Source organism: Antechinus flavipes, chromosome 3, assembly GCF_016432865.1.
Source record: "Antechinus flavipes isolate AdamAnt ecotype Samford, QLD, Australia chromosome 3, AdamAnt_v2, whole genome shotgun sequence".
In the NCBI taxonomy this organism is placed as follows: domain Eukaryota; kingdom Metazoa; phylum Chordata; class Mammalia; order Dasyuromorphia; family Dasyuridae; genus Antechinus; species Antechinus flavipes.
Genome location: NC_067400.1, coordinates 25,327,722 through 25,340,303, shown reverse-complemented (window position 1 = coordinate 25,340,303; position 12,582 = coordinate 25,327,722). Strand labels below are relative to the sequence as shown.

Sequence of the window (12,582 nt, the reverse complement as noted above, 5' to 3'; positions counted from 1 at the left end):
GGAACATAAAGAAGCAAATTCATAGATAATCCAATTCCCAAAACTAATTTTAGTTATTAGCTTCATTGAATCCAATGTAATGCAGAATAATGTGAAAGAATATGATAGTCATCTATTAAATAGTGCCTACAATGTGCAAAATGTGGAGGGAGTACAAATTAAACAGCAACCATGATGATACCAAAAGCAGCCCTGTCTTCAAGGGGTTTGCATCAATAGCAATTTTAATACTTTTTTTTTTTCTGAAAAGAACTGGATTCATCCCTTCTCTCCTTGCATCTTCTCTCTTTAGAACCAAACTTTAACAAAATAAAAACAAGCAACAAGAAAAAAAAATCTTTTCATGGTTTTAATAGACAGTTCATAGGATTTAGATTTAACATGCATTGAATCCTGACCCTCCCTTTCAATTGCTAGTGTTCTCTTTCCCTCTTCAAATTAGCCAGTCTTTGCTTTTCTGATATTGTATCCTTCAGGAGAGTGTAAGTTCCTGGAGGGCAGGAATTATTCCTGTTGTTATCATCTTATTTTCAGTGTCTAACACAGATTGAACCGAAGAATCACCCCTTTGAAACATCACCTATGTTAATTTTTTTTAATGATGATTTCTTCCTGAACCCTGCTAGCAAGAAGCATGTTTTCCTAAATGGATTACACTCAGGGGAATTTGTTTTTTTTTTTTTCCACTTTTATAAGAATCTCATCTGGTTTTCAGTAAAAAGATCAAGTCGATTAAGTTCAGAATTATTGAGAAGATGGATCATTGTCAAAAAGTCACATATGAAGAACCTCACAGGAAATGCAAAGTTGATGTGAAATTTGGAATAGTTATGTAGTGAGGGCATTCATTAGAAAGTCCATCAGGACAAATACCAAGTCTCATCAACTTTGGAAACAACCTTTGGTTTGTTTTCTCTTTGGGGATACTTTTCCTTTGAATTATCTGGATAATTGCCTCACTCTGCATTGCCACTAACTTTGTAGACATAGCCCTACATTGTGAGTGAAGCTATGCACTTTGAAAAATGCTATTTTAAAATAGAAAGTATGGTATGGATTTTAGGCTATTTCAAGATAACTGTCATTTCTTGAGGAAGGTTTTCAGATTGGGTATTAAGGGAAAAGATGACAGCTAATTAATTTCTCAGTATTTTGACACCCAAGGTCAAATATCAGAAAGGATACTTTGCACATTTTTGGTAGTCTGCAAACTTCTTTGCAGATCTGAAAGAGGGAAGAGTCATTTTAAATGTTTTAGTTTAATAATCAGCATTTCAGAAAGTGGGCAAATTCAGCACTGGTTCCTGGAGAGAGTGCTCAAATAAAAGGTGTATTAATAAAATAATTCTAAAGGAAATATTTTTAATCAAATTTTAGCAATTCAATTCAATGAGAAGTGGGACAGCTAGGTGGCAGGGTAGATAGAATGCCAGGCCCAAAGTCAGGAAGGCTAATCTTGGTGAGTTCAAATCTGATCTCAGATACTTGCTATGTGATCCTGGGTAAGTCACTTAACCCTCTTTGCCCTGGTTTCATCACCTATAAAAGGAAATGGGAAGGGAATGGGGAACTATTCCAGTTTTTCTGCCAAGAAAATCTCAAGTAGGGTTATGAAGAGTTGGAAATAATCAAAAAAACAAACAAAGGACAACAAATATAGGCAGATCATGGTACCAGATTCTGGGGATACAAAGAAGTAGAATTTATAGTGTACAGAGGGAATAGACAAGAACATAGATAAGAAAACATTAGCATTTATATAGGCCTTTAAGTTGTGAAAAGTGCTTTACATATATTATCTAATTTTATGCTCATTTTTCCATTTGGACAGCTATACCATCCCATACTTGGAAAATGGGAATCATGAATTCAAATCTGATCTCAGATCCCTTATTTAGTTTTGTGACCTTGAGCAAGTCATTTACTCTGTCTCTGCCTAGGTTTCTTTATCTGTAAAATGAGGATAATGATAATACTTTCCTGCTAGGATTGTTTTGGGGCCCAAATGAAATAATATTTGTAAAGTGCTTTGCAATCCTTAAAGCCCTATGCTAATAGTATCTATAATTATTTTCCAAATGAGAAAACTAAGGCAGATAAGCTCAGAGTTGCATAGCTTGTAAATGTCTGAAGCTCCTTTAAGCTCCTGATTTTAGGTTCAACACTCTCTACTGGACTATCCAGCTGCCTACAAACAAGATATGTCCTGGATAAATTGGAGGTAATCACCAGAAGGAAGGTATTAGCCTTAAGGGGCATCAGGGCAGGTTTCTCATGGAAAGGGAGATTTTAGTTTGGACCTGAAGAGATTGGGGATAGCATATTGAGGAGGGAGAATATTTCAGAAATGGGAAACAGTTAATGAAAAATCTGCAATCTGAAGACAGAAAGATTTGTTCGAGGAACAATAGCATCACTAAGTTTGCAAAATATGTGATGGGGAAAAAGGTATAAGAATATTGGAAATTTAGGAGCCTGTGAAGTGTTTGAATATAAAACAAAGATTTTTTACATTTGATCCTGGAGATGACAGGGAGCCACTGAAATTTATCAAATGAGGGTATTGGTGGCAGGGTCAGATTTGTGTTTTAGGAAGATTAATTTGACAGCTGAGTGGAGATTGAACTGGAGTGGGAAAGATGAGTCAGGGAGAACAACCAGCAGGCAATTATAATAGTCTAAGAGTGAGGTGATGAGGGCCTGTAGTAGGTTGGTTGAAGTGCAAAATAGATAGATAGGGACATATTTGAGAGATGTTTCAAAGGTAAAATTGATAGCTTTTGGCAGTAGATTGGCTAAGGAGGCTGAAAAGATAAGGTGTCATCTAGTTTACAAACCTGGGTGACTGGAACATGGTGGGACTGGTGAAAGTAAAAGGGAAATTTAGAAGGAAGGATAGTTTGGGGAGAGATATACTGTCCCCTGTCCCTCAATGTAATGTCCTACTCCAACCTCTGTCACTATACTCAGAAGTCCCCTTTGAATGTGAGTTTGCTTTCATCACTCATCTTCCTGGCTGCTGCCTCATCAAAGCTTACCTATCTTGTGTAATATTTCCTCAGTGTCTTGTTTTGTTACTTGTTTTCTAATTTGATAAGCTAATTCATGCCAAATTATAATATCTTAGTTAACAAACAATTTCCACAATCCCGATAAATACATCTTCCAATCTCCAGTTAATTTTAAGAAGATACATCTATGTCTTCTTCCACTAAAGTTCTGTGCAGATGTCTCACTATGGAAAGAAGGTGACTTGGGGGTCTTGAAAGCTGTGCCAGAATAGTATAAAGCTCTGAACCACTCTACCAAGATCAAAAGATTTTCACTGCAGGCTAAAGATGTCATTCAAGAAGCAGACTAACTAGATTTGGAGAAATACAACTAATTTTATCAGAAGGAAAAAAAATAAAATTGTCAGCCTTCACAAGTTTTAAGGATCATTTAAATTTTGTCTATGGATAACTTCTTCAATCCATTTGTAGGACTCTTTTCCTTTAAAGTCTTTAGTGGCTTCCTATTGCTTGCCATGTAAAATTCACATTTCTTTGCTTAGTATCCAAGATATTCCACAATTTGGTATTATTGTATCTTTTTTAGGCTTATTATATTATTGCCTCTATGTAACTTATACACCCTTTACTGACTTCCCTTGGACATATATCCTGTGTTTTTCTACATATATATAATTTTCTAAAGCAGAATTTCCTTCAATTATTTGAAAAGGTGATTTGGAGAGAGGGTCCATAGACTTTCCCATCCTGCCCGCTGGGTCCTCAATTCAAACAAAATTAAGAGTCAGAGACAATGTCTCACTGAATATCTGTACCATTCTCAATATTTAGCAAGGTGCTTCTACCGAGCAATATATATCGAATAAATATTTGGTGAACTAAAATTTTCCACTGACAGCTTTTTGTCAGTTCTTGAATTACACCCCACAGGTAAGGAGCAGTCCCTTCTGCTTTGGGTATCATTGTTGAATGTGGATAAATTCTTAATCTTCTTCCCTAGGGCAATTACTGTCTTCAGATTTCATGACTTCACTCCATTTTTGGTTCAGCCTGAAGAATGGAAAGGAGGGGCACAGCATCGTGAGGATATCTTATGTGCTGCGTTTTTACCTCCACAGACTCTAGTTACAGGTCAGGAAACATTAATTTGCCAATCCATGCTGAAGGTTTAAATTCTTTCCCTCTCAAAAGAATTCACAAAGTATTCATTGTGAAATGAGTATTTCTTCTGTGGAGAAGAGAACATGTTTTATGTTCTTGCTATTTCATGACCTTCCCTCTCTTGCTTCCTCCTGCTTTTTTCTTCTCAATAGGATCATAAAATTATAATTATAGACCCTAAATGGACTTTAGAAGTCTTATAGTTCCTTATTTTATAGATGAGGAAAATACAGAGGTCCATAGATATAGAGCTAAAAGAGATTTTGTAATCAGTCTAGTCCAATTCTTTCATTGTAGAGATGAGAAAATGGAATAAGTAGCTTGCCCAAGATCACACAGGCATTAACCTTCAGAGGAAGGATTTGAACTGAGTCCTTTGACTCTGGAGACAGTGCGCTCTCCATCACGCCATGCTACATTACAAAGGCTTCTTGGCTAGATTGTAATTTCCTCATTTAGTGGCTAGTACTTAAAGTACCATCATTATATAATAAAGTCTAGCCCAGACTACACTCCAGAGATTCTGGCTGTAGCTTTTGTTCCATAACATGAGTAAATTGGAGCTTTTGGAAAGGTAGATGCGTTTGTTTTAAGATGAAATACTTATACAGTCCAAATGTTACATCATTTCTTGCCAAAGAAAGTTGTTATGAGGACAAATTCTCATAAAAAGTTACCAATGAGTTCATGTTTCAGCAGACTGAATAAAGATAAAAAAAAAGACCTTAGAAAACAAAAGTAAAGAATAGATCAGTAATGAAATGAGGTAAGCTATGATGGTTCCAAGCTTTTAAAACCAAAGAAGATGAGTATATTGAATTTGAACCAGAAGGGAAATAGATCTTTAAAGTAGAATAAAAGTTTCTCCAAAAACTGAAAACCAATAAAACAAGGTTGATTCTTCAAGAAATTAATTGTTAATTAAATTCTCTTGGGTATGTTTGGTGTTAAAGGGTAAATTCTCCAATGTGATTTGAGACTCAGTCTGAATTTCTGATCACTTCCTTGTGGGGATCTCTGCTTCCTCAAGGGGAGAATTCAACCATCAATCAGATCACAATTCAATTGTACCTTATCATCTTTGAGAGGTGTCTGGGGACCCTGAAAGTTAAAATGACATGACTAGGTTGACACAGCAAGGTAGATCCTGATTCTAAATGCTCACTTGCTATTGACTAGACCATGTTGTCCCTGGAGACACTGGAATATGAAGGACACAAATCAGATACTTACAGTTCTTATTGCAAGTTCCTTAAATTATATAACATATTGTTCGACCATAGTTTCTTAAGAAAAAAATCATGTTTAACTCTAAATTGGATGATCTTTGAATAGTTGTTTAATAAAGCACCCCTTCATTCAGTCTTATTTCATTAATGTGACTTGAAAGTACTTCCTACCTATGAGTTTGATCAGTGAACTAAAGAAAATGGATACCACAATGACTATTGGAACTGCCTCAAATTGTATCACTCTGCCTAAAAAGAAATTTTCTTTGCTTTTCCTAAATGTCTCTTCCTTCACTTCCATCTTCTTTTATCATTATTCCTTATTCCTTGGTATATAGTGGAAAGCTACCTGGACATGGAGTTGGAGGACCTGGTTTCAAATTTTGGCCCTGTCACAAGCTGCATGATTTCTAGCAAGTCACTTCAATTCCATGGAATTCAATTTCTTATGTGGAGAGAGAAGAGGTTAAACTAGACAGTGTCTCAGATTCTTTCCAGATCTGGATCTGTGATACTACAGATTCCTTTGAGCTGTAAGATGAAGAAGTTGGAGTGGATGACCTTTAAAGTCCCTTTTGGTTCCAATTCCCATCATTTCAGCCCCAAACTATGTAACTTCAGTCACACTTTCCTATGACTAGATTTCCACATTCTATTTATATACAAAATTTAATGAAGGTCAGATGGTTCAGAGTATGAATTTCACTTTTCAATGACATATCATCATTCTTTGTAGTCCTGGTGGATCTGAATCAGTCTTACCACATGAACTAATATTGTACTTCTTTTAGTAGTATTGGAAAAGAAATTTATACATATATATGCATATATGTATATATGTATGTATGTGGGAATGTGTGTGGAAAGGTGAGGGCAATAAAGGAGGCATACAAATAGCAAAGAAAGGAAGGAATAACATAAGAGAAGAAAAAAGGACAGGGAAGTGGAGGCAAAAAAAAAAAGAGAGAGCATTGGGTATTGAGGATTTAATTGTATTCATTTTCATCATGGGGACTCCCAAGCTTTTCCCCTTTCTCCATAACAGAAGATAAAGTTCCATTACTAATTAAAAAAAAAAACACTTTTGTTCATGTTAGCCTGTACACTGAGATTTTTAAGCTAATCACAATTTTGATGGTTTGTACTTTTTCTTCTGTCAACCATAGGGAGTTATGATGGGGAAATTCTCATATGGAATAACAGTACAGAAAATGCTCACCATATCCTGCACCCATATCACCAACGACGGCTTCATTCACAGTGGGGTGAGTACCATTTTACAGCTTGAGTCCTAGGCAAACCCCAGTGAACTGGATTGGATTCTGCATGGATTTTATGCAACCTGATCACTGCTAAATTATACATTATTGACCTTCATTGAAAGGAGTTGTTTACAGCTTTGTCTTGTCAAAGTGACTAAAAGAGGAACTGGAGATTTTCTCTGGGTCAGCTAATTCTCCATGGTATGCTTCTGCTTTGTCTTTTGCTACCTCGATATTCTCAAGGGACACTCTTTTTTTTTTTTTTTTTTGCTTTCATTAGAATTTCTGTTAGCCAATAAACATCCCCCAAATTACTTCAGATGGAACCTTGAGGGAGTCTTTGAAACCTCTGTGTGGAAACTGGAACTTTTCTTGAACATCCTCTCTGATTTCTGCTAGGTATTATATATGTCACTTGGAGGTTGATTTTTATTTTTTCTATATTAGAAAGGTGGGACTGAGTTAGATTTTATGATAGCTTAATGGAACCCAAGATATACCTTTTTTTTTTTTGCTGGAACTAAAAGGCTTGACAATTAGCTTTTTCATTTTAAGTGAATTTCAGACAACTTTCCCCACTGCATAATTTTTTTGGATAATATATATGTATTTTTTAAAAGCAGTATCTCATGTATCTCAATGACACCTTTTTGAGTAGTCTCAATGTGGCCATAAAAAAGGATCAGTTATCAGATCTTTTCTTCTGATATGACTAGGAAATCATCTATTGAGAGGAATTAGACATTTTGGATTTTCTGAGCTATCTCTGCAAAGTCATGGGATTCCTCATCTCCAAAGACTTGGCCATTCAGGTTTACTAGATTAGTCTGTAAAAGGGTCAAGGTATTATTATGGCATCATGGAGAAGTCAGAGAATCTAAATTTTAGACCATGCTCATCTGCTTAATTCACCCTTGTTTTCGGGCAACTCATTTAATTTCTCTAGTCTTAAGTTTCCTCATTTGTAAAATAAAGGAATTGGACTAGAAAATGACCCTGAGGTCCCTCCTAGAGCTATGGAACCATGAACACGAAAAAAAAAAAATCTCTAGTTATTTAGTAAAATCATAAAGAGTGAAATTTGCATGTCTTTTATAGGGATAGGAGTTGAGAACAGGGAATGACAATATCCTACACTTGTTGTTTCAGATTCAGAGCTGGGAGGGACCTTGGAAACTCTTAAATCCAATCTCTTAATTTTATAAGTGAGGTAACTGAGGCATAAACTTGCCCATAGCTACACAGATAAGTGTCCAATAAGTTTGAACAAATTCCTGGCTTCAATTCCAGGAATCTCTTTGCTATCTACTACTGCCTCTAATCAACCAGGGATTTGAATGTAACTGCCTGGGGTCTTAGATCTTATGAAGGGTCAGAGTATCCAAGAGATTTTGATTAATGACAAAAATAATTGGAAAGCCTTTGCTGAGCCACAAATCTCTCCTTTGCATTCCCTTAGGACTCAAGATTCAAGTATGATGGTCATAGGAATAGGTATTTATAGCTGGAAGGCATCTTAGGGGTCATTCAGTTCAGTCTCTTTATTTTACAGAAGAGGAAACTGAGCCCCAGAGAAATAATAGCGGGTTTGTGAGGTCACACTAGTGATAAATGGGAAACGATTGAAATTTTGGCTGCTTCCCGTCTCTTTGTTTTGATTCTATGCCAGGGATTATGCTGTGGATAACAATTCAAAAGAAATAAATGGTGTTTGCTCTCAAATAACTTTTTTTAAAATTTTGGACAAAGGATATATATATATATATATATATATATATAATATATATATATATATAGAGAGAGAGAGAGAGAGAAGAGAGAGAGAGAGAGAGAGAGAGAGAGAGAGAGAGAGAGAGAGAGAGAGAGAGAGAGAGGAGAGAGAGAGAGAGAGAGAGAGAGAGAGAGAGAGAGAGAGAGAGAGAGAGAGAGAGAGAGAGAGAGAGAGAGAGAGAGAGAGAGAGAGATGTCCAAAAGATCTCAAGGAAGGAGAAGATCCTAACAAGGTAGGCCATATATAAGAGTTTCCTGGAAGAAGTTGGCCTTTGAAGAAAGCTTGGAAATTTAAGAGATACAGGTGAAAATGAGGGCATTCTTGGGACACAGCTTATGCAAAAGCCAAGAGAGATGGAATGTGAAGTTGAAGGAATAGCTTGTAGGTCAACTTGTCTGCCATCCAGAGTTTGTGAAGCACTAAATTTATATTTATTTAATTGTTTTTTTTTGTCAGAATCGTGATTTCTTTTTTAATAGATTTTTATTTTTCCAAATATATGCAAAGACAGTTTTTAACATTAACCTTTATGAAACCTTGTCTTCCAAATTTTCCTCCCTCTCCTAGATAGCAAGAAAGGTTAAACATGTGCAATTTTTCTAAACATATTTCCAAATTCCTTATGTTATGCAAGAAAAATCAGACCAAAAGGACAAAAAAAAAAAAAAAACACCCACGACAGAAAAAAAGAAGTAAACAAGTAACATTAACAACAAAAGTTGAAAATACTATGTTTTGATTTACATTCAGTCTCCATAGTTTTCTCTTTGAATGTGGATGGCTCTTTCCATCACAAGTCTATTAGAGTTGCCTTGAATTACCTCATTGTTGAAAAGAACCAAGTACATGTGATTTTTTTTTTTTTTTTTTTTTTTTAGTATAGGGAGCATTTAGTGAGGAAATGCTCTCTAAGTGCAGATCAGCAACTAATCTGAAACATATTCTCTTTTTTTTTAAATTTAAATTTTATTTTATTTAATAATAACTTTGTATTGACAAAATCCATGCCAGGGTAATTTTTTACAACATTATCCCTTGCACTCGCTTATGTTTCGTTTTTTTCCCCTCCCTCCCTCCACCCCCCCCCCCAAGATGGCAAGCAGTCCTATATATGTGAAACATATTCTTTTAAAGATATTCCTAGCACACTGGGAAGTTGCTTAACTTGCCTGTGGTCACTGAGTCCACATGTGTCAGAGATAAGACTTGGGTATACCCTGTTCTTCCTGAACTCTATACTAGCTCTCTATCTCTATTTCCATATTGCTTCTCATGAAAGGGGAGTAATGTGATATTTCTGGAAAATTAGACTAAAGGAAGATTATCAAGAACTATAAAAACTAATATTTGTATAAACTTCTTAGATGAACATTTATGTCAATGTACTAATGTCAATGTCTAATGATGAGGTACAAGTTGGCCTTGTATAAGTATAAGGACCTTGAGAATGGAGAGTCAACATTACTTGAACTTCACTCAATGAACTTGAACCTTCTTACTCTTGTTAAAATTCACCTGAACAAAATAGGGAAATGTCGATTTATTCTCTTTACTCAATTTCCACTCAAACAGTCAACCAGCATTTATAAGTATTAGTGACAGTAATTAGGGACAATGAAACTGTCCTTGCCCTTAAGGTGATTATGATCTATACATGATCTATACATATATATGATTATGATCAAAACATAAGTCATTCACATCACAAAGAAACATAGGCAACAGGTTTTGGATCAAATACATAAGCGATGACTGCATGAACCATTAATAATGATCAAGAAAGCTCTTTTATCTTGATCAATTGAGCGCTTGAATTGAGCCTTGATAGTTACTAGAGATTCAAAGAGGAGATGAGAAGGAAAGGCATTCCTGTGCAAAGTCATGAGGTCAGAAATGGAAAGTCATATTTGGGTTCCAGTTTGATTTTTGAACATAATTTATTAAGAAAAGGGAAAGGCATTATTATCCAGGGAAAGCCTGAAAAAAACAGACTTGAGTCAGACTATGAAGAGCTTTCAGTGTTTTTCCACCTTATAATTCATAATAAAGGAGATAGGGAGTTCCTGAAGCTTCTGGAGTAGAGGACAAATGTGATCAGGTCTGTGTTTTAAAAATAACAGCATATATTCTAACCAATACAATGGTTACTCTGAGCATTACAAAGAACCAAGGCATTTCCCAGGGACTCATAATGAAAAATGCTCTATACTTCTAGAGGGAGAACTGAATTCTGAGTTCAGATTGATTTTCTTTTACTTTCTCTATTTTTCTTGCCTATTTTTTTTAACAGCATGGCTAACATAGAAATATGTTTTACATGACTTCTCATGTATAATGGGCATCATATTGTTTCTCTTCCCAATGGGTGGATGGAGGAGATGGAGAGAGGAAAAGAATTTAAGACTCAAAATTTTATATATATATAAAATTTTGAATATATATATATATATATATATATATATATGTATGTATATAGATATCAGCTTGATAGCTGTATAGAGTGAAGATTGGAGCAACTAGAGATCAGATTATGAAGATGATTTAGGAGACTTCTGTAATAGTTCAGATGAGACACTGAAGGTCTGGATGAAGGTGATTGTGGAAAATTTCATAAGAGAAATACAATTTTGGTCTATGGGTTATTTTACCCAGAATAGACTCAAAATATACAAAAAGAGTCATAGAAAAGAGATAAGGGAGAAAAGCTTGTAAGATTTGCTTGGAACATTGGGCAAATCATATCCTTAAAATCCAGTAACTGTACTTTATTAAACAAATGGTTCTATTTTTTTCTATCATTGTGGTCTAGCAAAAGCATAATGGAATAATGCTTCCGATTTAGACAGAGATTTGCCTTCTAGAGCAATTCACTCACATGAAGTATTGCTGGCATCTTAAACCTTCAGACAATAAGCATGGCTGATGCTCATTAAAATTTCTTTAGGATTGTTATTGATGGTGAGTAATGAGCTGAAGATGTTGAGGTACCTGACTCATGTGCACTATGAGTACCTTACCCACACAGAGCTGCAGTTGCATGTGGGGCTTTTTTCCTGGCCTTCTATATGAAGTGTCTGTTGATTTGTAGTTCAGAAACCCATACTAACAATGTGGTTTTGGCTGAAGAGGAGTTTTGACACATGGGAGTTTTAGAATGGTTTACAAAAGGTTTGATTGATGTCGGTTAGACCCCCATGAGAGGTCTTGGCCACAATGAGCAGATTTTATATATGAAGAAACAGAAGCATCTTTATCTGTGGAACCACTCAGTGAATGTGAATAACTCAACACACATTTATTAGAGAGCCTATTATATAGCACCTTCCTTCAGTGTCTTATAATGAGGTATAAGTAAGTGATCTTGGGTTCTCAAGAGAAGGAGTTAGTCTACAAACACCTACTTAGCTCAAAGATTTGAGGTTAAAACCTACCTCACACACTTACTTATTTGTGTGATCCTTGGACAGTTACTTAATTTGTCCTATAATTAGTTTTTTCATCTGTAAAGTAAATATAATAGCTCTTACCTCATAGAAAGGATCAAATGAGTCAACAGCTATGTAAGAAAGAAATAAGCCTTTAATAAATGTGCTACCATGTGGTAAGAGCTGTGCTAGGTGCTTTACAAATATCTCATTTAATTTTTATAACAACTCAGTAAAAGTGGACACTATTATTATCCCCATTTTATAGGTGAGGAAACTGAGGTAAATAGAAGTTGAATGACACATAGCTGGTAAGATTTGAACTCAGATAGACCTGGTGCTCTATCCACTGTACCCCCTAAATGCCTAAAGTGCTTTGTAAGCCTTGAAGTAATAAACACTATTATTATTATTGTTATCAAGCACTTAATATAGATCAGAGGCTGCATTCAATGCTGAGATGACAAAGAAAGGCAAAAATTGTCAGGAAGTCAATATACATTTATTTGTTGTTCAGTCTGATTCATATCTGATGCTCTGTGACCCCATTTAGGATTATTATTCTTTTTCTTGCAAAGATATTGGGATTGTTTTCCATTTTTTCCAGCTCATTTGACAGATGAGGAAACTGAGGCAATAAGATTAAATGACACAGCTATTTTGAAGCCACATTTGAACTCAGAAAGATAAATAGGTGCTCTATCCACTGAGTAACTTAGATAA

General features: G+C 35.3%; 1 protein-coding gene across 1 annotated transcript in view; it reads left to right on the top strand.

Annotated features, from left to right (window-relative positions):
- WDR49 (WD repeat domain 49) overlaps positions 1-12,582 on the top strand; it is a 181,211-nt gene that overhangs the window by 116,608 nt on the left and 52,021 nt on the right. Inside the window, exons 10-11 of the mRNA XM_051990484.1 lie at positions 4,012-4,142; positions 6,568-6,666. Coding sequence (XP_051846444.1) covers positions 4,012-4,142; positions 6,568-6,666 — 230 coding nt within the window. The remainder of the gene's footprint in view (positions 1-4,011; positions 4,143-6,567; positions 6,667-12,582) is intronic.